General features: G+C 38.1%; 1 protein-coding gene across 1 annotated transcript in view; it reads left to right on the top strand.

Moving 5' to 3' along the window:
* LOC102813504 (gephyrin-like) overlaps positions 1–27,185 on the top strand; it is a 750,251-nt gene that overhangs the window by 599,573 nt on the left and 123,493 nt on the right. The window contains exons 14-16 of the mRNA XM_006873064.1: positions 8,119–8,238; positions 9,862–9,920; positions 10,959–11,112. Of these exons, the coding sequence (XP_006873126.1) occupies positions 8,119–8,238; positions 9,862–9,920; positions 10,959–11,112 (333 nt within the window). The remainder of the gene's footprint in view (positions 1–8,118; positions 8,239–9,861; positions 9,921–10,958; positions 11,113–27,185) is intronic.

Below are 27,185 nucleotides of genomic sequence, written 5' to 3'. Positions count from 1 at the left end.
CTCGCTATAGGGTCGAATTAGTCAGGCTGGAATCCATACTGGAGAGCTTTTGACCTGTAACACAGACTAAAACTCTAGCCCCTTGGTTAGTCACGTAATAAAGAAACATTCCAGCATCCTAACATGATACCCCCCCATTCCAATCATGTCTCAGTCCCTTTTATATTTTTTTTAAAAGGTATTTAAAGTGGATAAGTCATTGGTCTTGCAAAATTCTGTCATGCAGTCTCCACAACCATTTCTATCACCTAGGCCATAGTTTCCAACTACTGATCCTTCCTCTTTATTGACAACCTTTGAATCCCAATCACCAGTTGTTGTTGTTGTTGTTGGTAAGTACCATGGAGTGGGTTCCGACTCATAGAGACCCTGCACAGGGTTTCCGAAGCTGTAAATCTTTATGGGAGCAGAACGCCTCATCTTTCTTCTGTGGAACCACTGGTAGTTTCGAACTGCTGACTTTGAGGTTGGCAGCCCAACTCATAACCACTATGCTACCAGAGCGCCTTCCCAAATACCAGTAAGTATCAATAAATTTTGATCAATTTCAGACTCAAGAAGTTAATACAATTCTTCATTTTCATCACCACTGGTTTTAGTGTTTGGAGCATACATTTGAATAGTGTTGATAATTACTAGTCTTCCTTGTGGTGGTGGTGATGGTGATGGTGGTGGTTGTGTGCGGTAGAGTTGGTCCAACTCATAGTGAACCTTTATAGGGTTTCTGAGGTTATAAGGCTTTACAGAAGCAGACAGCCTCATCTTTCTTCCACGGATTCAAACTGCTGACCTTGAGGTTAGGTTAGCAGCCAAACTCATAACTCACTAAGCTACCAGGGCTCCTTGATCTTCCTGTGCTGGTGGTGTTGATGGTTGTGTGCCACTGAGTCGGGCCTGTGGCTGTTTGTCTTTTGAGGAGCAAAATGTCTCAAGTTTCTCCCACAGAGCAACTGGTAGATTCCAATTACTGACCTTGTGGTTAGCAGTCCAGCTCATAATTCACTGCACTACCAGGGCTGCTTGGTCTTCCTTGTAGACATATGGATATCATCCTATTACAGACAGCATGGTACTTCAAGTTAGATCTTGAAATTATCTTTCTGACAGTGAAGGTGACACTGTTCCTCTTCAGTTTGTTGTACCCAGCATATGATTAAAAATGGTCAATACGAGTCCATTTCAGCTCATGTTGACTAGGTTATCAACTTATATGCTTTCCATTTCATTGTTTCTAACTTTCAATTTTCCTAGATTCCCATTTCATACATTCCCTGTTCCGGTTATTAATAGGTGTTTGCAGCTGTTTCTCCTCATTTACTCTCTTCATCAGTAAATGAAGGTCCCAAAAGCTTTGCTCCATTCATGCCATTATGGTCGACTGTACTTTGAGGTGGCAACTCTTTTCCCAGTTGTATTTTAAGTGACTTCCAACCCAAGGGACTCATATTCCAGCACTGTATCTGACAATGTTTTTATGGTATGCATAATATGTTCACCTCTGGCCATGTACCTCACAGTAGTCCTCTAATGTTCAGAAGGTATTTTCGTAGCAAAACATTCAAAAGTAGTCTGCCTCTCCTTTTCCCTCATCTGTCTTAGTATAGAATTTCCACTGAAACCTGTCCACCATGAGTGAGTGGCCCTGCTGATATTGAAAATATCAGAGCATAGCTTCTGGCATCATAGCATCATACAAGACCCACACTATGACAAACTGAGAGATGAGTGGTGGATAATGTAATATTGTTGTTGTGAAGTGCCATCGAGTTGGTTCCAACTCATAGATACACTGTACAGGGTTTCCAAAGAGCAGCTGGTAGGTTTTAATTGCTAACCTTGTGGTTAACGGTCCAGTGGTCATCGTACAGTGCCACACAATGTTGTTATTGTTGTTGTTGTTAAGTGCCGTAGAGTCGGTTCCAACCCATAGCAACCCTGTATAGGTTTTCCAAGGAATGACTGGTGAGCTTGAACCTCTGACCTTGCGGTTCAAACAACTTTGAAGTCCAGCACATTAACACACAATCCCACACATATTAGGTATTAATTTCAGCTTGAAGTGGTTCAAGAGGTAAGATTGGAACTGAGTCTAAAACAGTTTTATAGAAGTAGATATGGGAAAGAAACATTCCAGACAGTGGCAAGAATGGAAACCAAGACCCAGAAGTGTTTTTTAAAAAACTTTTTGTTGTGAATTGAGTGAAGGTTTACAAACAAGATCATCAGTTAAAATCAACAAATAATACACTTTGTTTCATCTCAATGACTACAATCCCCTCCATGGAACAATTATCCCACTTTCTCCCTGTGACTCCCGTCTCCATTCCACCCACTTTCCCATCCCTTCTCACCTTTGTCCTTAGGTACATGTTGCCCTTTGATGTTGAATAACTGGCTGTTCCCTCCTTCATAGTGAGCATACCTACCTAGTGTAGTTGTACAGCTGTATACTTATCTGCTGCTTGGCTGAAAATTGGGCCATGAAGGTGAGTTCCTTTCTAGACCTGAAGGGTGATCAAGGACCATAGTTTCAGCTTCCTTCAGTTTCTTTCTGACCAGTAAACCTGGTTTTTTGTTTTTTTTGCAATTTTTAATTTTGTTTCACATATTCTGCCACTTTATCTAGGACATTCTAATGTGATTCTTTTCAAAATGCTTGGTAGTGATAGCTGGGCATCATCCGGTTCGTCTTCTAGTCTTAGAGTGCTGAAGACTGACACTCACATGTTTCAGTAGTCCATTTGACTAATTGATTCTAAGTATCTACAATTTTCATCACTCTTCTTTCTTCTGTACATGGAGAGGCCAATAGCTGCCCCTTAGATGGCCACTCATGAGCTTTTAATATCCCAGAGGCCACTCACCAGAGTAGAATGTAGAACATTGTCTTTGTGGACTATGTTGTGCCAGTTGACCATGGTGTTCCCTGAGCCTATGGTCCTGAGCCCCAAGGCTTAACTACTCATTACCTTAAGATGTTTGATAATATCTAAGAAGTTGTCATCATTTTGCCCACTGTATACTCCCCCACATTCATAGTTGTGTTTTCATGTACCAATATTCTCTTTCAAACTCTTGTATATCTGTGGGATACACACATACACACACACATTCCACTCTTCGTCCCATACCCATTCAACATGTGTATCTGTCCATGAATCTACCCATAGGATACTGTCATTCCAAAGTTGTGTGTGTATATATATATATATATATATATATATATATATATATATATATATATATTAGCCCTTGTATACTTCCCTGCGTCTTCACCTGTCTTCATCGTTCTTCTGCCAACCTCCCTCTTCTTGTATATTGTCCTTCCCTTCTTGTATATTGCCCTCCTCATCACCCGAGTTAACAAGAGAGAACAACACTAGTAAAATATGTTTACTATGAATGATGGAATGGTCAATCATTCAAAGTCAAAGAAGCAACATGTACCTAAGGACAAAGGTGAGAAGGGATGGGAAGTGGGAGGAATGGAAATAGGAACTACAGGGAGGAAGCAGGATAACTGCTGTTGCATGGAGGGGTTTACTATCATTGAGATGAAGCAAAGTGTCTTATTTGTTGAATGTAAAATTAATGATCTTGTCTGCAAACCTTCACTCAATTCACAATAGAAAGTTAAAAGAAAAAAAAAAAAAAACTGCGAGGAGTACTTTTTGTTATTCGGTGCCATCGAGTCACTTCTAACTCACTCACTCAACGGAACGAAACACTGTCAGGTCCTGTGCCAGCCTCACAGCTGTTGCTAGGTTTAAGCCCATTGCTGCAACTATTATGTTAATCCATCTTGCTGAAGGCCTTCCTCTTTTTAGTTTGTGATAGCCACAGGCTGGTATTCACAGCTCTATAAGTAGTAGATTTTTAAGGGTCTTGCAGATTTCTTAAGCCTTATACATCAGACATATTATCAGGAGGGACCAGTCCCCAGAGAATGACATCATGCTTGGAAAAGTGGAAGGTCTGCAAAAAAGAGGAAGATCCCCAACAAGAAGGGTTGGCATAATGGCAGCAGCAGTGGGCTCAAGTGTAGCAACAATTGTGAGGTTGGCACAGGACCGAGCAGTGTTTTGTTCTGTTGTGCATAAGGTTGCTATGAGTCAGCACCAAGTCAATGGCACTTAACAGTAATAACAGCAACACATTTACTATTAGTTAAGGCCTCCAACTCCATTAGGGAACTAGGAGCACAAGAAGAGTTGTGAAATAAAAGTTTCTAACTTCTGATAAATCCCTATAAAAGTTTGGAGGGGAAAAAGACCAAAACTAAACATGAAAGGATACTTTTCTTCCAGTAACCTATATATTCTTTATAACTGATGTATCACAAAAACTCTATAGCAATCTCTGAGATCTTACAAGAGTCAAATTGTTCACTTAATTCAAAGTATATGCATATTGGAGCATCGGAATGATACTGCATGCACTCAGGTAATGATTTGCAAAATGGCTTCTTGGTGTACTAAAATACTTGACTTTAAGTCCCTTATAGTTCTGGTGTGGCACTGTAGGATAAGCACTGGACCACAAGGTTGGTTTGAACTGCAGCATCGGTGGTTCAAACTCACGAGCCGCTCCTCAAAAACCCTGTATAGGGTCACTATGAGTCAAAACCAACTCCATGACACTTAACAACAGCAACAAAAGTTTGGTCCTGTTGATTAGCACCGGACACTTTCATAGAACATATTATATAATTATAAAGGCTAGCATTGGATAAAGGAGCCCTGGTGGTACAGTGGGTTAGGCATGGGCTGCTAACTGAAAGATGGGCAGGTTTTCATGGGAGAAAGATGAGGCTGTCTGCTCCTGTAAAAATGTAGTCTCCGAAACCTTGTGGACCAGTTCTGCTCTGCCTTGTAGGGCCACACTGAGTTGGAATCAAATCCTTGGCAGTGGATTTGGGTTTTGGATTATTGGGCTAGACTCAGAAAACTCCAACTTGGTCAAGATTTCAATTGTTTTCCTCTGTGTAAACCATATAAGGAATAGCAACAAAAATAAAAAGGAAACAGTAACTATTAACCTGAAAGAATTACTGCATGTATTGCCAGAATGTATGATTATCGGTTGATTCAATTCAGCTGCATATTTTATGTCTACTCTAAGTGGTTACATCACCATCTTTATATATTCATTGTCTTTAACATTGGGTTTAATATGTGTGAGCTGGTAAGAATCATTCACCCACTACTTAGTCTGCTGACCTTGAAGAAAAGTCCTTTTTTTTTTTTTTTTTTTAGTTTAATAACCACACAGAACATATCTTAAGAGTTGGTTTAAACAAGAAATAGAGAAAATTCCAGGACACACCATAGTAAAACAAACGTAAGGTAAATTTAGAGAATATGATAATTGAAGCCCACTAAATTGAGGAAGGGATTAAGGTCAACACATAACAGCTTGAGAAGCAAACTGCCGTACATTGACTTTCTACTTTAACCAATGAGGTTCGTTTAGCAACAGAAGGACCTTTGTGCATCTGTATTATAAGGCATTGTATCATTGTCTCAAGAGATCGTTTTGACAGTTGCATGTGTACTAAAACGTATACATATCAAATCAAAACATTAACGTTTTTCATCAAAATCTTGCAAGGCAAAATGGCCATGTATGGTGGATTGTTGTTGTTATTAAGTGCCGTCAAGTCAGTTCCAACTCATTGCTGTCCTATATAGGGTTTCCAAGGAGCAGCTGGTGGGTGTAAACCACTGACCTTGTGGTTTGCTGTCCACTGCTTATCCTATAGTGCCACACTGGGAGTCCATAAAGTGGATTTAAGAGATACTAAAAGACAATAAGCAATATCTAGAATTAAAACTAAAAAATAAATATTAAATGCTTTGGTTTCTAAACTTTCATTTAAAATCCTATACATTATCTTGGTGGCAAATTACATTAAATGTAACATGCCTGGAATGTAATAAGCCTGGAATGTCTTCTGTTCAAATAACAGGATAAAGAGATTTAAGGTATGTGGCTTAGGACCAGATCTGATCCCAAGAATCTCCTTCTCCAATGATTATGGGAGAAAAGCAGGGACAACACAGGAGTTGTAACCCAAAAAAAGATAACATATAGACAATTGGTTGACTCAGTATCACTTTTCTGTAAGAAATGGCATCGTAAAATGATTTGCATAAATGGCTAATATATTAAAGAGGGTATGGCATCGTAGTTCAGAATCTTTGTCTCTGGAGTTAGACATCCTGAGTGTAAGTCCCAGTGCTGACACTTAATGGTGATTGATCTTTGGCAAATGAGTTAATCCTTTTAAGTTTTAGTTTCCAAACCTATAAAATGGTGATAGTAATAGAATCACCTACTACATGAGATAATGCACATGCATTCCTTCTGGAAATATTTCCTTAGTGCCTGCTTTGGACTCCTGGTGTGGCGCTGAAGGAGATCAGCACTGGACTGTGACTACAAGGTCAGCAGTTCAAACCCACCAGATACTCCTCGGAAACCCTATACAGTGTCACTATGAGTTGGAACCGACTCAACAGCACTTAACAACTTTGTTACAGATGCTTTTCTAGGCTTTAGGATTACATAGCATAGCGTTTAGGAAAGGGTGATTAAAAAGGTGCAGCACATAGCTATAGAGAGGGTTAAGGAAAACCAGTTAAGGAATCTGTACTAGGTGCTAGCAACAGTGAGTCTCCATTACCACCTGAAAGGTTAGGGGAGAGAATGGGATCTGATCGTGGGGAGATTCATAGGTATGACAGAGAGCTGCCCAACAGGAATTGTGCGCTCAGTTGTAGAGATGATGCCTCTACCGCCAAACTGCTTCCCAACCAGGAAAGAGCAAGGGAAATAAAACCCTTTCTTTTCTCTCCGACCTTTTAGTCTCACTATTGGTTTTTCCTTTTGCTCAGTCTATTAAGAAGTCAGAGTGATAGGAACCTGGTTGAAATAGTCCATGGAGATCAGCTTTCTAAGGTATACAGTAGGGGATATGATTTGAAAAGACAAACAGAATAAAACAAAATCCCTGTCTTTATAGGGCTTGTATTCTAGGATACATTTAACTGTGCCTGGCATAGACTGAAGGATCTTGCTGGTATTATTCGTAGCAATAATACTATGAAAAGAAGCTTCATAAGGCTTTCCTAATCATAAATTTTCAGATTTACTTTGATTTTGCTTTGAGTGTAAGGTAATTTTACTTAGCCATTCCCTAAGATTTTTTAGATATTTATGAAGCAGACATCTTTTAAATGGTCTTTATTATTATTATTATTGTGGAATTAATATGTTCTTAGGGGGAATGTGAAGTGCTCTTTTCCTCAACTCTGGCCTAAATTGTGGATTATAACAAGTGACTCTGCTGGCACTAAAGTTTCCTTCTGATGGCTCTTACAGTCATGTGCTTTCCCCATGCTCAGAGAGTTTGCAGAGCAAGTTCCATGATCAGAACAGATTTGTCCCCATCTTCGAAAGCATCCATGTGAAAGTTCAGGCAATGAAAATCTTAAGCATAATATTTAATCTAAATTATTATAAATACTGGAATCATTTGCAAATGATTCCATTATATATGCTTGATTTTGTTATCAGTTGAAAGATAAGCTAATATGTTGAAGAAAGATTTTCAAGACAATAATAAAAAGAAATTAATTTTCCTGGTTTGACTTTATTTAACTGAAAAATCTAATTAATAAAGCATTGCATTTCTCAAACATCAGAAGTTCAATACATCATGAAGGTGTTGGTTCTTCATAATTGTCATTTATAAAATCATATTTCCTAGCTTTATTTTCATAAGATTTTCACATCACTTTTGAAATTTTAGGTTATTTGAGTGAGAGACAATAATGTCAAATAAAAGTGGTAGTTCTTCCAGAGGAGAACAGGAGAGAGGGGACGCATCTAATAGCTATTAAGACAATGAGCACATACAGTCAGTGTTAATCAAATTAAAGCTTATTGTATGTAAATGTACCTATTTGTTGGTAACTTTTATTACATTGGCCCAAAATGCATAACAGTGTCTAATACTTTTCTTTTATGATTTGTTTCTAAAACTCACATCTCCTGCAGACTTTTCCTTTGCAGCAGCAAAGTAAATCATCTCTTTGTTACATGTTTGTATTTCAGCCAACTCAAACAGTAATGCCAGGACAAGTCATGCGGGTTACAACAGGTGCTCCAATCCCCTGCGGTGCTGATGCAGTTGTACAAGTGGAAGACACCGAACTTATCAGGGAATCTGATGATGTACGTCATTACCAGGTCTTATTGCCCCATTATTCCTATGGCAGTATTATTTTCTGTAATGCGTATGAGATTAACCCATTATGCTGGTTATGTTGGAATCTTACATTGTAGCGAATGAGTCATGGCATTGTTGTTGTTGGTGTTAAGTGCCATTGAGTCGGTTCCTACCCAGAGCGACCCTGTATAGGGTTTCCAAGGAGCGGCTGGTGAGCTTCAGCTGCCAACGTAGTGGTTCAACCAGCTTTAGGCTTGAAAATATATAATCAGAGAGTTTTGTGTTTGTTTGTTTTTAATGAGTATTGCTTATATTATAGAAGAATTTGAACTGTGTTTGACCCAAGAAATTTCTCATGCAAATAAGGTAGGAAAATACCTCAATAGAGAAGAGCAGAGATATTAACTATTGAACTATTCAGTATTAATTCCTAGTTCAGAGAAATTTGTTCTGAAAAAAGAAATACTCATAATGTATTCAGTGTTTAGTAGAGAATTTAACAAAGAACACTTGGACCAGTTCTTAAATATTCTACTAAACCATGCATTTGGACCAAATGACCTTCCAGCTGATTTTCTATAATTCAGGGAAAATCTGTGCTACCGAGTAACAGCCTTGAGATATTAAATGTATGTCAGTTCCCCTCTGTTGCCTGAAAATTAAGGACTTTGATATCTTTTGGGGTCTATGCAGATCTTCATCTCACTGAAAGTAGCTGAGTATCAGTCACTTAATAAGTAAAATAGTTTCAATTGAGATTTTAATGAGTGCCTATCTTTAGTTGTAAAGAACTTTTAAGATACCGTGTTATCTTAAGACTGATAGTAAAAATAAGTATATATTCTCATGGATTGCGTATTTAGTGAAATTCAGCCTCTAAGAGATACCCACTTTTTCTTGATCTAAGCATTTTCTTTTAAGTCAACTTCTGGTGATGGTGGTGGTGGTGGTTATGTGCCGTGGAGTCGGCTCCGACACACTGTACAGGGTTTCCGAGGCTATAAATCTTTATGGGAGCAGAAAGCCTCATCTTTTTCCCGTGGAATACCTGGTAGTATCAAACTTCTGACCTTGCAGTTTGCAGCCTGATTTGTAACCACTACTCTACCAGAGCTTTTAGGGCATATAAAATTCAGCTTTTGTGAATGCACACCACAGTGTCTGCTGTCAAAACAGACTTGTTGGCATCGGAGAAACCATCAGAGCACTGAAATCCAGAACACATGTATCCAAAGACTCTGCCATATGAAAAACACAGTTCCAATGTCACAATTTCCACAGCTCCCAAATGGAAAATTGATGATCACCATGAAATTATAGAAATCTACTACCACACAAGTCATAAGTCCTTCACTGAAATTTCTGGAGCTACTTGGGAACCATGGCATATTGCCAAACCCATAATTCATTAGAAAAGTATGAACAATAAGGTATTTCATTTATATTTTGGCACAAAACCTCCTAATCTTTTAGGATCCAAAGGTAGAAATTCAAAGTGTTTTCAAAGATGTAGTGAATGGGTTTATGTTTGCATATATTCTGGGCGTATCTGATGTTAAAAACATGAGTATATAAATTCTCCTGATAATAATTTCTGTTTGAAATTATATGACATTCTTTTATTACAGGGCACTGAAGAACTTGAAGTACGAATTCTGGTGCAAGCTCGGCCAGGCCAAGATATCAGGTAACTGTAGCATATAATATGTTACATTTGCTTTCAAACCAACTTTTGTTTCTATGTAATCATGAACTCAAGAAAGCATGACTATTATAAATCTATAGCTGTATTGATTAGCTGTTAGTTTTCAGGGCTATTAAGTAGCAAAATTAATTTTCTGAATTCTTCATTCTATGTCTACCCTGCCTATTATTTAATAGTGATGCTTAAAGCAAATGAAATAGTTAAAAGCAACATGTGAGGAAGGCAAATTCATGAGCATGCATAATCCACAGTTAGCTCTACCCCTAGATAATCCACAATGTGACATTAATACAGATAATCTCAGAATTTGATATTTACATAATTTTCTGGTAGCTCTACTGATTGCCAATAATAATGAAATCATCTGCTGTTCTTTATATACAAAGATGAGTCTACTGTCCTGCCGTTAGTAGTCCATATACTCTAAGTTATTATTCTTACAAGGGAATATATGCTAATTTACTCAATAGTCCCTTATAACAAGCCTACATTTCTAACATCCCTATGGCAACAGATTAAAGTGAATCTTTAAACCTCTGTGCCCACAGAACAAGATGAACCTAAAGGTCCAAATGGAAATTACCTCTATAACTGTAAGCTCATCAGCATTATTCTTTCCACAGTAGAGCTCACCAGCTATGGACTTCTTATCATTTAAAATCCTGAGACACTTTGATATAAATTCTTGCCTTATTGCAAAAAAAAAGTTCACAATTGATGTTTTTAACTGTAATGTAGTACAAAGCAATTTGTAAAGTAATTTTTAAATGCTGAGTAGCATTTGTATTGAGCAGTAATAAATACAAGTCCCATTTTTCTCTTCCATTGTGTAATTTAATTTTAAACATAAGAAAAAGCATAGGTTTTTAGAATCTCTTCCTTTCTTTATCCTGCTCCTGCCTCATCTCTTGACCTTTTTCTCCCCTTGAGTGTTCTCCTTTTCTGGCACTAAAGTTTCCTTCTGAGTTGAGAAAATGTCATTCCTAGTCATACTACCTACGGTTCTGCTTTGACTTTCAGACCCATCGGCCATGACATTAAAAGAGGGGAATGTGTATTGGCCAAAGGAACCCACATGGGGCCCTCAGAGATTGGTCTTCTGGCAACTGTAGGTGTCACAGAGGTTGAAGTTAATAAGTTTCCAGTGGTTGCAGTCATGTCAACAGGGAATGAGGTAAAAAAAAAAAAAAAAAAAAAAAAGGAGGGGGGTTGCTTTTAGATAAAGTGTTTCTGATATCTGTTCTGTGTTATAAATAGAACATTGTGGATTATAGATCTTACCTATGGGTCCATATTCCTGTAATAGTTTAGCATTGGGATAGTTTCAACTATAAAAGATGAGAAGAAGATAGATCTAGAAATTACATATTAAGAAATGTTCTCTTCCATTTATTAGAATGAGATATTATAGCCAAAGGCCTCCCATCACTCTCAAAGCACATAAACAAAGAACAGTTATCTACTAGCTATAGATATTTAACTGTACAAACTTAGTACTTAGTCTATTAGGACAATAAATTCTGCCTTCCCTGCTGCTGAAATGCTGTACCACTTCTATGTAGGAGTAATTCAATGAATCTGGACACCATAGTTATCCCTTCTTCTTACTAAAAGTGCCATGTGATTTTTAATCACCAGGAGGTTTTGGTGATCAGTGTTTTTCTCTAAAGATAGCATCTTTAGTAACATCTATTCAAAATGTGTCAAAATGTCATTTCAGGCTTGATTTCAGAAGGAGCATTATGTCAATCATTTTTTTTTTTTTTGAGGACTCTTGAAAATCCCTGCTCCCTGTTTAGTTTACGTTGTATGAAACTTCACTCGTAGGCTCCAAGGTCAAACTGGGAATATTGAAAAGTGAATCTGGAAGAAATTCAGAACCTTTCAGCAAACCAGAAATTGTTCAAGATTTTAAAAAATTATTCCTTGTTGCACTATAGGATATGCACTGGACCACAAGATTGGTTTGAACCACAAGGTCAGCAGTTCAAACTTACCAACTGCTCCTCAGAAACCCTATACAGGGTTGCTATGAGTCAGAACTGACTCAACAACACTTAGCAACAACAACATTAAAGAAAAAATGAACAGAATTTCTCAATTTCTAATTTTATTCTGAAAATAAATTCTTTGTTAATGTTATTTTTTAATTTTTGAAACTTGGAAAATGGAAAAAGTCTATATGGCCCTTTGGTTGTTTTAGAGAGGGGAAAAAAAGAATCGTTTTTTTTGTTTTGTTAATGGAGAGAAAAATCAACATTTTAGATTTGCTTACTTTAAATGACTTGTTATCATTTAAAACCCCTGTATAGAGTACCAGTCATTTTCTAAAACTATAGATTGACCCCAAAACAAACATTCCTTTCAATTTTGTCTACATGGTAATAATTTTAATATTCCTTGGATAAACTGACACTATGCTTATATTAAACTCATTGATATAATATTGATTTAATATTCCTAGGACAAACTGACACTATGCTTATATTAAACTTATATTAAACTCATGAATCATTCTCATTTGTCATTTATTTATAAGCTTTGTACACCTAAGTGAGTTCATGGGTTGTTTAGAAAAGCTAAGTAGAATGAACAAAAAGTCTTTTTATCCTACCTAATTATTAGGAGACTTTGTATAAACTATCTTGTCTATAATAATTTTGTTGTTGTAGTTGTTGTTAAGTGTCATTGAGTCAGTTCTGACTCATAGCAACCCTGTGTAGGGTTCCCAGTGAGCAGCTGGTGGATTTGAACCACTGACTTGTAATTAACAGTCCAGTACTTATCTTACAGTGCCACACCAGGACCTCATTTATAACACTCGATAGCATTCTCTTTATTTCCTAGAGTACATTGGTAGTATTTTTATAAAAGCTACTATTATTTTTGTATTCAACTGTTCACTTTTAGCAAGGAACGGAACTCTGGTGGTGTAGTTGGTTAAGCATTGAACTGCTAATCACTAGGTTAGCAGTTCAAATGCGCCAGCTGCTCTGAGGGAAAACTATGAGGCTTTCTGCTCCCATAAAAATGTACAGCCTTGGAAACCTTATGAAGCAGGTCTATCCAGACTGATTCTGTTTGGCTCCCTGCTCCTACTTTCTCTGGCCTGTTGTACTTGCCAGTTTTATGAAGGAATCATGCTTCTGGTTTCCTTTAGCTTGGCATTCCTTTCCAACTCTTATCCAAAGTTAGCTATTGTTCTGGTTTTATATGATCCTATAGTAAACTTTGTTGTTGTTGGAGCTCTGGTAGCGTAGTGGCTACGAATGGGGCTGAGACCCGCAAGGTCAGTAGTTCGAAACTACCAGCCGCTCCGCAGGAGAAAGATGAGGCGATCTGCTCCCGTAAAGAATTACAGCCTTGGAAACCCTGTTCAGGGTCGCTATGGGTCGAAAACTGACTCAACGGCACACAACAACAACAGCAACAATAGTAAACTTAATAGTTTGCTAAAGGTAATACAGAAAAGGCTACAATATTACATTGACAGAGAACTTCCAGAGGTTCAAGCCGGATTCAGAAGAGGCCATGGAACGAGGGATATCATTGCTGACATCATAGTGATCTTTACTTAAAGCAGAGAAAGAATATCAGAAAGATGTTTACGTGTGCTTTAATGACTATGCAAAGGCTTTCAATTGTGTAGATCATGACAAGCTATGGACAACATTGCGAAGTTTGAGTATTCCAGAACACTTAATTGTGCTCATGAGGAATCTGTACCTGGACCAAGAGGCAGTTGTTCGAACAGAACATGGGAACACTGAATGGTTTAAAATTAAGAAAGGTGTGCGACAAGGTTGAATTCTTTCACCATACTTATTCAATCTGTATGCTGAGCAAATAATCCAAGAGGATGAGTTATATGAAGAAAACATGGCATCACGATTGGAGGAAGACTCATTAACAACCTGCGATATGCAGATGATACAATCTTGTTTGCTGAAAGTGAGGAAGACTTAAAACATTTACTGATGAAGATCAAAGAGCACAGCCTTCGGTATGGATTACATCTCAAGGTAAAGAAAACAAAAATCCTCACCACTGGACCAATACACAACATTCTTATCAGCGGAGAAAAGATTGAAGTTGTCAAGGACTTCATTCTTCTTGGATCAACTATCAACACTCACAGAAGCAGCACTCAAGAAATCAAATGACGTATTGCATTAGGTAAATCTGCTGCACAAGACCTTTTTAAAGTGTTGAAGAGCAAAGATGTCAGCTTGAGGACTAAGGTGCGCCTGACGCAAGCCATGGTATTTTCAGTAACCTCATATGTATGTGAAAGCTGGACAGCAAATTATGAAGACTGTAGAAGAATTGATGCTTTTGAGTTGTGGTGTTGGAGGAGGATATTGAAAGTGCCATGGGCTGCCCAAAGAACCAATAATTCTGTTTTGGAAGAAGTGCAGCCAGAGTGCTCCTTGGAGTCCACGATGGCCAAACTTCGTTTCTCACACTTCGGACATATTGTCAGGAGGGACCAATTGCTGGAGAAGTATATCATGTTTGGTAAGGTGGAGGGTCAGAGAAAAAAAGGAAGACCTCCAATGAGATGGATTGGCGAAGTGGCAGCATCGATGGACTCAAGAGTGGCAACAGTAGTGAGGTTGGCCCAGGATCAGTCAGTGTTTCGTTCTGCTGTGCATAAGGTCGCTATGAGTTGGTACTGACTTGATAGCCCCTAACAACAACAACAACAAAGGATAAAAGAAGTCCCTATGAGTTGGAACTGACTCATTAGCACTTAACAACAACAACAAGGATAAATGTGAATTGTGATTTCATGTGGCATCTAATTAAGTTAATTTAGTTGTTTAGTGTTTTTTTATTAAATGTTTTATTGTGAATTATGTGATAGTTTACATGGGAGATCATTAGCTCTACAATCATCCTGTCGTATATCGTTTCATGGGAGAAAAATGAGGCTGTCTGCTCCTATAAAACTTTAGTCTCCGGAACCTTACGGACCAGTTCTGCTCTGCCTTGTAGGACCACACTGAGTTGGAATCAAGTCCTTGGCAGTGGATTTGGGTTTTGGATTATTGGGCTAAACTCAAAAAACTCCAACTCGGTCAAGATTTCAATTGTTTTACTCTGTTTAAACCATATAAGGAATACCAACAACAACAGATTAACTTAAGTCAGCACATGCTGGGGTACTGATGTGGTACATTGGACCACAAGCTCAGTTTTAACTTTAAGGTTGGTGGTTCAAACCCACCAGTCACTCCTCAGAAACCTTATACAGGGTTACTATGAGTTGTAACCAACTCAACAGCGGTTAACAACAACAACAGCAAATGTTTATTGCGTATCTCTGTGCCAAGCACTATACTGAAGATGGAATAAAAACCATAAATGAAGCATGTCTTTCTTCAAGGTTTGAGATCCTCAAAAATATACCCAGAAAACATTAACCAAAACAAATAAGTAAATTTTGTTTCTTTTCAGAGAGGCCAAAAGAAATTATACTTGTGTTTTTGTTACACAGCTACATGAAGCCAATCACAGTAGTCTCCCCTTAAGTACTGAGTCTGTTTTCTCTTGATATATATAGTTTCGTATATATATATCCACTTCTTGAATCCAATCTGGTATATTACTAAGTAGGACAGTGGTCTTAGGCAAACAAAAGGATGCTAACCAAGATGTCTATGGATAGTGTATTTAAAGTGTACCCTGTATTTTGTGAATACATGAGCTTTTTAATGATAAGAGAATTATTTTAAAATATCAACTCATGGTGTTTTCAATCTTTCATATGTATATGAAAGCTGGACAGTGAATACATTTAAATTATGGTGTTGTTCAAGAATACTGAATATACCATGAACTTCTAGAACAATTAACAAATCTACATTAGAAGAAATATAGCACTAATGCTTCTTAGAAGTAAGGATGGTGAGACTTCGTCTTACATGATTTGGACAAGTTATCAGAAGGGACCAGTCCTTGGAGAAGGACATCATGCTTGGAAAAGTAGCGAGTCAGCAAAAAAGAAGCCAACCTTGAATGAGTTTGACTGATACAGTGAATGGCACAGTGGGCTCAAACATAGTAATGATTGTGAGGCTAGAACAGGACTAGGCTGTGTTTGCTTCTGTTGTACATAGAGTCACAATGAGTCAGAACCAACTTAATAGAACCCGACAAGAACAATAACAAGCTGGCATTGCATCTCTATCAAATTTTTAGGAGAATAGAGCTAGAAAGCAAATCAAAGATCAATTTTTTACTTAGAAATAGAGAAAGAGCTTTATTAACCATTTATCCTCCCATAATGGGACGTATTATCTGTAGAGAACTAAAAGAACAATAATAAAACTGACTAAAAGTCAGTCTGCTTTTTACTCTCACCATACACTGGCAATTCTAAACAATATCAGTGATCAAATTGTTTCCTTCACTGGTGAAGACCACTCTCACCACCCCGCCACTGATGCCAAGCACTGTTGTGACTACTGGGAAGAAAGCAGCAAGCAAGAAAGACATATTTGAGATGTTTGTGTCAAGGAAATGGCTCCCACTGTTGTAGAGGTGGGCAGTTTCCAAGCTATGGATCAGATGTCAGGGCTGATGATCCAAACTTGGCAGGTAAGAAGGCAGGGTGCTAACAACAACTACTGAGGTACAGCAGGCCACTGGCTTCAGTCCAAGGTCAGAGGATGAGCCAGATGCAAGATCCAGACCCAGCAGAGAACAAGAAAGCCTGGCCTCAGTGTCCAATATATTGGATACATGCCACACCCCCAAGGAAGCTTCTCTGCAATTGACTGGCTGTTCAGAGCAGACCTGATCCTCAAGTTGATTACATTATATTAGATCTAATCATGGGGAATAACTACATCTCAACTGCCAAACCACTGAGAAACCTGGCCCAGTCGAGTTGACACAAAACTTTAAGTATCACAAGGAGTTTCCGTTTTCCTGCTTGAATCTAATTGTTAGAATTTTCTAATATAGGTAAGGTAATCAAGCCTCACTGATAGGGATACCTCTGAGTTGAACTCTGACAACACTACAGATATATTCCACATGGGGAGACATAGGAACAACTAATGGAAAAGCATGCTTGTCATGTTTGAGGAACAGCAAGGAGGCCAGTGTACAGAAGTATAGAGGGTAAGGTGTGAAATACAAGGAGATGGGACTGGAGAGGTAACCAGAGGCAGATAATTTTATTCTAAATGGCCAGTTTTAAGGAAAGGATAATATGTCTTAAAATGTTCATCTTTACTGTAGCTTCTATGTGTCACAGAGTATAGGAGGGGGAGAAAGCAGAAACACTAGTTAGAAGGCAATTGGAGTACTTCAGCAAACATGGGCTAAGAGTAGTAGCAATGGAGATAATGAAAAATAATCCAATCCTGGATGTTATATTTGAAAGTAGAACCAACAGCACTTGCTAGTGAATTGCAAGAGGGTATGAGAGCCCTATCCAGAACCGACTGAGGTAGGAAATTTCCACTGGAAAGGACAAGTAGACCATCCTGGAGCAGCTAGAAGAACAGAAGATACTTTGTGAAAGAAAGACTAGCAGGAAAATCCGAAACAATAACGTCAGTCTGATTGATTACTACAAGAACAAGTAAGCTGTTCTCCTGGGAGCCATCAAGGCAAGTGGTCAGGACCGCCTTCCAAGACTGAGACTCAAGGGGAATACATGAGCAGGCATGTGGTCTGGCTGGTGACCGCATTGGTCACCGATAAGGGAAGAGGGGGAAAAAACAGCATTGAAGTTGCAAGCTAAACCTGACCACATTCAATAGACCCCCGTGAACCCGGGTGGAGACCTGGATGACCAGCAGTACAGCAAGACCCGGGGACTCCTGGGCCCAGAGGCAGTGACATGGCCACAGAGGACTAGAGCAGAGAGTGAAGTGTCCAGCTGATATGAAGTGAAGGGAGATGCCTGAGAACACCCATACTTGCAGATAGTAGCCACTTGACCTGGCTTCAATGGCTGGATGATCACAACTCAACTAGAAAAAGAAAGAAGAGGGAGGGAAATAATTAAAAAGTAACCTGCTACAATTTGATGAACTTTACCTATACTTATGGATGTTGTAGCTCAAAACAGGGAACAAATCTTTACAGTGAGGATCACTCCCGACATTGGCTACCCACAATGGGGGAGCCTTATGAAGGCAAGAAGGAGCTCTGGTAGCATAGTGGTTATGAACCAGGCAGCTATCCTCAGGGTCAGCAGTTCGAAACTACCAGCTGTTCCACAGGAGAAAGAGGAAACTTTCTACTCCCATAAAGATTTATAGCCTTGGAAACTCTGTACAGGGTCGATAGAAGTCAGAACCGACTCCATGGCACATAATAACAACAACATAAAGGCAAGAAGTGACTAGCTTACAGGCTTTCAAGAGGGAGCCTAGTTCCTGATGGGGTGGGGAAGGTAGAATCACCACTGAATGATTTCCAATCTGTTGGGACTGGGCTGGCAAAAGGAAATGGTGATAAGACTGTTGTGGTACAATAGTGAATGCCATCAGGTGTGACTGTGAGGCTAGGAAATATAAAGGTAGATGTTTTTTGACAAAAGGAGGAGAGTGATTGATTTTGCAGCCCAGGAGCAGAGGTCCCTGGGACCATCAAGTGAGAAGAATGGAGAGCAGGACCCTACCCAGAGAGGCAGTGATCCCAGGGATGGAGACAGAGATGATGACATGGACAGATGGAGTGTCTGGGGACACTGGAGGGAGAAGGGCTGTGTGCTGGTGACTGGAGGGGTGGGGTAGGCAGTACTGTGTGGTATACCCTTTGGGGTTATTTGATGATGCATGAAGGGGAATGTAATCATTGCAATGAAATGCAATACAATAGGATGAGTGTAAAACTGATGTTCTCCCATGCTTGAGCAATTGTAAGGTTATCGTTTACCCGCATGGCAAAGATGTTGTTGTTGTTAAGTGCCACCAAGTCGGTTCCTACCCATAGCAACCCCGTATAGGGTTTCTGAGGAGCAGCTGGTGAGCTTGAACCATCGACCTTGCAATTCAAATGGCTTTGCAGTCTGACTCATTAACCCACAGCTCCACACCAGATAAGGGAATAGAAATCAGGAACTATATTTTGAACATGTTATGTTTGAGATACTGTTAGAAATTCTATAATCAATTGAACATTTTACTCTGGAGTTGAAGGGAAAGGTCAAGGCTAAAGAGTACATATAGTAGTTAACAGCATGTGCAAAAATATTTAAAATCATGAGACTCAATGAAGTAGTCGAGGGAATGAATATAAATAGAAAACAGGAGATCGAAGTTTTACACTTTGGAGGCAGCTGTTTCTTCCTCCTCTTTTCTCACCCTTTATATTTCCCAATTTTACTTTCTAATTTTGACTCTTGATGACATCACCTTGCTATTCAAAGAATGCATGCTGATCCCCTTGAAAATTTAGATGGTGACGTACAAGTCTTTAGATGTTTAGCCAGCTACCATTATTTCTGGGAAGTCAAGCTCTGTGCTTGTTATCTAGTGACCCAAAATATAGTAATCATTACTCCTTCAGTTTGGAGGATATTGTTTTAGTCCATCTCATCAGTATTTCATAACTCATTCATAATCATTCATTTCTTGATTTCTCTCTCACACACACGCACACATATACAGAATTAAATGTATTTATTTTCACTATGCCTTTGCTTATCTTTTACATCTCTTTTACAATTCTCTTTACCACTGTCAGTAATAGAGCCTTCCACTTCAGCTGCTGCTGAAAAAACTAGAATCTTTAAAATAAGTGCCCCCTCCCTCCAGACTGAAGCTCAAAGGGAACACATAAGCAGGCTTGTAAGCTTGTTGACGACCACACTGGTCTACTGGTGAGTGGAAGAGAGGGAAAGGCAGCTATGAAGAAATGGGCTAAGTTCAACCACGTTCCATAGACTCCCGTTGACCTGGAGATGAGAGAGAGAAGAGGAAGGGCTGGTTGGCCCAAAGTGTGGTGACACCTGAGGACACTTGAGCCTATGGACAAGGACATAGCCACAGAAGGGCTAGAACTGAGAGTGAAGCATCCAGCTGATATGAAGTGAGAGGAGGAGTACAAGAACACCCAAACTTGAGTACAGTACCCTTTTGACCTAGCTTCGGTGGCTTGATAATCAGAACTCAACTAGAGGATGATTAAAAAATAATAATAATAACAAAACCTTTTTCAATAAAGGAAACAAGGGTTAATAGCTACAATTTGATGAACCTGACCTATACTCATGGCGGTAGTAAACTCTAAATACCAACAGCGAGGGAAGGGGTCTTCACATCAAGTATCAATGCTGTCTCCTCTGTACACAGGGTAGATAGGAATGGGTAACTCAGACATTGGCTACCTAAAATGAGGGGGCAATTAATGCATGAAGTGACTGGCTTACAAAGTTTCAAGGGGGAGTTTACTTTAATAGTGTGGGGGGGAAAAAGAGTCCCTACTGAATAGTTTTCATCTTGTCTAGATGGGTATGGTTAAAAGAGATGGGGATAAGATTCTTATGATTCAATGACTAACTGCAACTGTCACAGTTGTAAAGGTAGAAGTTTTGTAACAAAAATGGGGAAGCAGTTAATCTTATAGTCCAGAAACAAAGGACCCTAGGACCATCAAGGGAGAAGAGCACAAGCGGAATGCGAGACCTAGTAGCTTTAAAATTCTATCAATCTTTCTAAACCTAGTTCAGATATTTATTTCTGCATGAAGTAGGAAGAAGGAAGATTACCAAATCTGAATATTTACAGTGATCTTTATTTGGATCAATCACATGACATGTATCTTATATGTCATTGAACCTTAGTGGCACTGTAGCATAAGAACTGGACTGCTAACCACAAGGTTGGCAGTTCAAACCCACCACCTGCTCCTCAGAAGAAAGATAAGACTGTCTGCTCCCATAAAGATTTACAATCTCTGAAAATGTATATAGATAGGGTTGCTATGAATCAGAATCAACTCAATGGCAGTAGTGTTAGAATATGTACCTCCTTTAAAAATATTTCTTATTATCCTCAAGTGTTTTTAAATAGACAAAAGGAGTGAGTTTATATATAAGTCAACCATTACTGTAACTCAAACATGTTAATTTGTTTTCTTTTCCTTTCCCCACTTATGGGTATAGGCTTATATTATCATCATAATACAAATTAAATTGTATATCCTTTAAAAAGTGAATATTATGTGAAGTCTTCCTTATTAACTGTACAATATTTATATGTGGTATGTGTACTTGTTCTTCCTTTCTTTATGTTCATCTTCACATGTTATACATGAAGAGCACATTATGGTTTAAAGACAAAAATAAAAAGACTCTGCTTGAAAGGGAACAAAATAGAGGGGTGCGGGGAGTCAGTCTTTGAGCAGATTCCTTAATGGAATCTGCGTAGTCTCTTTCTACCCAACTACCCATACCTTAACCCCCATGGACCTCTTCACTACTACAAGAACTCTCTATTTCCCTTCCATCTTCCAAGCCTTCTCGTAACTCTCCATTTCCCTTTCCTATGCTCAAAGGAATGATAGGTAAACTTACTAGGATGTGCTCTTACCCACATGAAGCCAACCATAATTTATAGGGTTTTCTGGGGATTAAGCCACCAGTGGTACAACAGAATAAGTTTCTATTATTAATAATTATTAATAGACTGAATTTAGAACTGTAAATATAGCACAGTTATTCCAGTTATTCTATTTATCTGTTTCCAAAACTGAAAAGCTGGCATTTTATTTTATCTTCAAAGTAATTGTATAAATTTCTATTTTTGGCAATAATATTGGATATGAATTAATATTTTGTATTAAATTTTACTTAGTTTATTTCATAAAGAGAGGATGTTGTTGTTGTTCAATGCTGTCGAGTCAGTTCCAACTCATAGTGACCCTGTATAGGTTTCCTAGGAGTAGCTGCTGGGTTTGAACTGCCAACCCTGTAGTTCAAACTGACCTTTCAGTCCAGTGCTTACCCTATAGCTCCACACCAGACTCCTCACCACACCAGGACTCCTAATAGCTTTAATTAATTCATACTTAAAGTGTTTATTTCTTTTATTATAAGAGTGCTTGAAAATGATCCTAAAGGGATATGTTAGTCACTTATACAAACAATAGCAGCATGTATTCATATAGTGCCTTTCTTCTAGAGATTTAGTAGTACTTGATTAATACTATCTCATCAATCTTTATTATACCCCTCTGAGGCACGTAGGAAGCAAGTGTTATTATGCCTTTCCATTATAACAGTAATAAATGGCAACTATGGTGTAGAGACCAAAGAATGAAGGCATACCAGAGATCAAAAAGCTAACATAAAGTGACAAGGCATCTGTACTAGGAACCTGCTTCTTAAAACTCCTGCTGTGTTCCTCACCACTTTTCTTCAAAGGCAATAAAAAAGATTATCCTGCTTCATTCTTCATGAAGAATGAACTGGACTCTAGGCTTAATATTTTACATGCATTAGAAGATTGTCATCTGCACAACATAGGTAACAAGGAATTTTTAAAGGATGGGAAAAAACTTATCCCAGAGGAATTTATAATCTAGTTAATAAATTATGTATGCATATTGTAATGTCTAGAGCAACCAGTGGATAGACAGATAGACAGATACACAGATTAGACAGATGGATGTATATAGTGAGATATACTAAAAAAAAAAAAAAAAAAAAAAAATTCACCTTGAGCAGGAGAAGAAGGAGAGTCAGGAATGGGAGGATATGAAATTGCTGTCTTTGTCGTACGACCAGAACTGGATGGTGCCCTGCTACCATTATTGAACATTTTGATCAAAATTTCCTGAGAAGGATCTGATCAAAAGAGGGGAAATACAGAATAGAATTCAAATATTCATGGACTCTAGACTTTCTAGAGCCATAGAGGATGGGTGAACACTTGAAACTGTTCATCTGCGATAATCTTTAATTCTTAAACAAAAAATCCCTCAAGTCTTCTTAAAACCAAAAAATACTTGAGCTTAACTATTAAAGGGGCTCCTGGTTTGGCACTGTCGAATCAGCATTGGTCTTTGAACCACAAGGTCAGCAGTTCAGACTCACCAGTCACTCCTCAAAAATCCTATACAGAGTTGCGATGAGATGGAACCAACTTGACTGCACTTAACAACAGCAGCAATTAAAAAGGTCTGCCTTGAGCATTATATTATGCTCTATGTACCTGTGATCAAATTAATAACAACTTGGCTGATTATGTAGGAACCTTAACGGTCAGTGAGTATATGCTATTGGAGGAGAGGCAGCTCAGAAAAAGGAGGGTGAGAATATCTGTACAACTCAGAGAATATCATCAGTGTCACTAAATTTTACATGAAGAAACTGTTGAGTTAATGTATGTTTTAATGTGTATATTTGCACCAACAGTAAACATAAAGAAAATTTAAAGAAAGAACCCTATATATACACAAATGGACATGGAATCTGTAAGTTATCCACAGGAACATAAGAAAAAGAAAAGAGAAATAAACCAGAAAACAAAAAATAAAATGACAGTCGTAAGTCCTACCATATCAATAATTGCATTAAATATAAGTGCTCTGCTTTATTGGTAATAGTAAAAAATCGGAAACAGTAATTTTAAAAAAACAAACTATTTCTGCTTGCAACAACTTGGATGAATCTTAAGGGCATTATGCTGAGTGGAAAAAGCCAATCTCAATCAGCCACATATCGTATGTTTCCATTTACACATTTATAAAATTCTAGTAGTGCAAACACTATACTAATGGAAAAGAGTCCTGGTGCTAGGGACTGGGCTGGAGAGGAAAGGCAGTGTGGCTACACAAGGAGAGCGCCAGAGACATCTTTGTGTGATGGAGTCATTTTGTGTCGTAATTCAAGTAACAATCACACAAATCTACATGCGTGATAAAATGCCATAGAGCTCTCTATATATTATACCAATGTCAGTTTCCTCATTTTGAAATTATACTGTAATTTTAAAATGCTACCATTGTGAGACAACAACAACAACCATTGTGATATAACTGGGTTACATCTCTGTACTATTTTGCAACTTCCTAGGAGCTCTGGTAGCGTAGTGCTAGGTTAGCAGTTCGAAATTATCAGCTGCTCCACGGGAGAAGGATGAAGCCTTCTGCTTCCGTAAAGATTTACAGCCTTGGAAATCCTGTGCAGGATCGCTATGAGTCAGAAACTACTCCATGGCACATAACAACAACATAAATATATAATTATTTTATAGTAAAAACTTTTAAAAACAGACAGATACCTATTTATTTTTAAATCAGAGTAAAAAGGTAGTAACTTAGTAGTGTTAGGTACAAGGAACCCTGGTAGCATAGTTATGAGTTGGGCTGCACCTTCAAAGTTAGCAGTTTGAATCTACCAGCTGCTCCGCAGGAGAAAGATGAGACTTTTTGTCCCATAAAATTTACAGCCTCAGAAACAAGGTTGCTATGAATCAGAACCTGCTCCACGGCACACTACCACCAACACCATCAGTGTTAGGTATTTGCAAAGTAATAGAAGAATACAGCTGAATTGAATAAAATTTTTAATGCCAGGTGTCTTAAAGGAAGTGAATACTGAGCCTTTGATATAGTATAAAGCAGAAAAAGACATGTGTGAGTAGAATGAGAGACCGTTAAAGGAGGAGAGGAGAACGACGTGAAATTGGTGCTTAAGAAAGATAATCTCAGTTGATGTGTACTCCTGAGCTACTGTGGTGCTTGGTGGTGGTGTGCCTTCTAGTTGATTCTGGCTCATAGTGACCCTGTATATGATTCACTGAAAACCTTATGAATAGTAGCGGAACACTGTCAGATATTACAGAAATATTGAATATTGAAACATGATGAAGAGTACCAGAATATTGTCAGATATAGTACCAGAAGATGAGCTCCTCGAGTTGGAAGGCACTCAAAATATGACTGGGGAAGAGCTGCCTCCTCAGAATAGAGTTGATTGTGATGACGTCAATGGAGTAAAGCTTTCTGGGCCTTCATTTGCTGATGGGACACAACTCAAAATGAGGCAGAACAGCTGTAAACAGCTGTTAAATATCAGAACATAGACATGGTCTGCCAAAAGAACAAACAAATCTGTGTTGGAAGAAATACAGTCAGAATGCTCCTTAGAAGCCAAAATGGCCAGACATCCTCGCTCATATTTTTAACACTTTATCAGGAGGGACCAGTTCCTGGAGAAGGGCATCATGCTTAGTAAAGTAGAGTACTGGCGAAAAAAGAGGAAGAACCCCCAACAAGATGGATTGGCACCGTGGCAACAGCAATGGGCTCCAGTGCAGCAACTATTCTGAGGTTGGTCAGTATGAGCCAGTACTGACTCGACAACACCTAACAACAACAAGATGATAGAGAAGTTAATAGGTGGGGAGAATCCTGAACAGCTTTGGCCAGTTGTTTTGATTAACTACCATTATCAAAATGGAGGACAGTAGAATCCACAGATATAAAACTCATAACTAATTTATAAGGATCCTGTCGGGGGATATTCTGAAATTAAGAACATTTTATGGACAATGAGGCGAGGTCATTAAGAGATATCTGGGGCCACTAATTTAACCCATAAAGTATGTTATGTATTTACTCATTGACAAGAGTGTTTAAACTGTAAAGCAAAACATTTTATATAGACAGTTATTCTAGTCTTTGTACATAAGCATGTGTAAATTTATTTTAATCTATAAAGTACACAATTAGGGGAATATATTCTAAATTAGTCTAATTGAATAGTTTCTTGTTACGGTCCGTTCATTCAGTTCAACTCACAGAGACCTTGTATAAGTTTTCCAAGGAGCCACTTGTAGATTTGAACCACCAACTTTGCTGTTAGCAGTCCAGTGCTTACCATACAGCACCACACCAGCACTCCAACTGAATAGTTTGTTGCTGTTGTTAAGTGCCGTTGAGTAAGTTCCAACTCTTAGAGACCCTGTATAGAGTTTCCGAGAAGCTGCTGGTGAGTTTGAACTATCGACCTTGCTGCTCAAATCAACTTTGTGATCAAGTACTTATCCTACAGTGCCTTAATTTAAATGTGTTATTTGTTGTCAGTTTCCTGTGAGTTGATCCCAACTCATGATGCCCTAAATAAAACTTAGATAATGCCAACAAAGGGCCAAACTTTGGTATTACCATTCCCTTCTAGGAAACGCCAAGATAGCTTAGCTACAGAACACATTGGGACAATTTTATTATTCTGAATATAGTAAATGTAAAATGGAAGTATTTTCAGAGGATAAAAGGGGTATTAACATAAGTCTTAAGCAAAAGCAAGAAATAATACTCTTGAAAAGCAGCAATAAATAACCATGATTGGTAGACACTTTTATTTAAAATGATTCAAGTAATAAAGTGCGGCAGCGAATATTTGGTTTGTAAAAAGGGGCATTTGTTATCTGGGTACAATATACATCAGCCATTTTCAACAAAAAGAAGACCCAAATTCCAATAACGTTTGTCATATTAAAGGATGGATAAGCCTTTTTTTTTTTTTTTTTATGAGCAAACATGTAAATAATTTTGTCAATAATTTTAATACAGATTAATTTTCTTTCAAATCATTTTTTGCTTATTTTTATACCTAGACAAATAAAAGTCACTTCCCGTCAGACCTTCTACACTTAATATACATCCCCAAATGTTTATTGTCTTCCTTCATATTTCTGACAAATTATATAATTTTTACCGTAAGGGAAAAAAAACTCTTTTCTCCTAAAACACAAAACATATTCATTACCTTGCACAAGCATTTCCTATTTTTATATACTCTTTTTATCTTTCTTATGAGTCAGAACCGACTCGACGGCACTTAACAACAAAACAACAATGGCTGCTTGATGATGTAGGCGCCTTGGTAGCATAGTAGGTTCTGCTTTGGGCTTTTAACCACAAGGTCAGCAGTTTAAATCTACTAGTCACTGAGGAAGGAAGATGAGGCTTTCTTTTACTGTAAAGATTTACATCCTTGGAAAATCTGTACAGGGTTGTTATGAATTGGAACCAACTCCATGACACACAACCCCCACCACCACTACTTTATAATATACTTTATATGAGCATCAGTGTATTAAACATTTTACTTATTTTTACCCTTTTATTTATTTTTGTCATTTCAGTAACTTTTTTTTTTTTACTCAATCCATGTCAACACATTCTATTCTAATTGGTTTTTTTTTTTTTTTTTTTTTTAGTTTTTATTATGGATTGAGTGAAAGCTTACAGGGCAGATCATCAGTTTTA

Source organism: Chrysochloris asiatica, unplaced genomic scaffold (genome assembly GCF_000296735.1).
Source record: "Chrysochloris asiatica unplaced genomic scaffold, ChrAsi1.0 scaffold00221, whole genome shotgun sequence".
Lineage (NCBI taxonomy): Eukaryota > Metazoa > Chordata > Mammalia > Afrosoricida > Chrysochloridae > Chrysochloris > Chrysochloris asiatica.
This window is presented reverse-complemented; position numbering and strand designations above follow the sequence as displayed.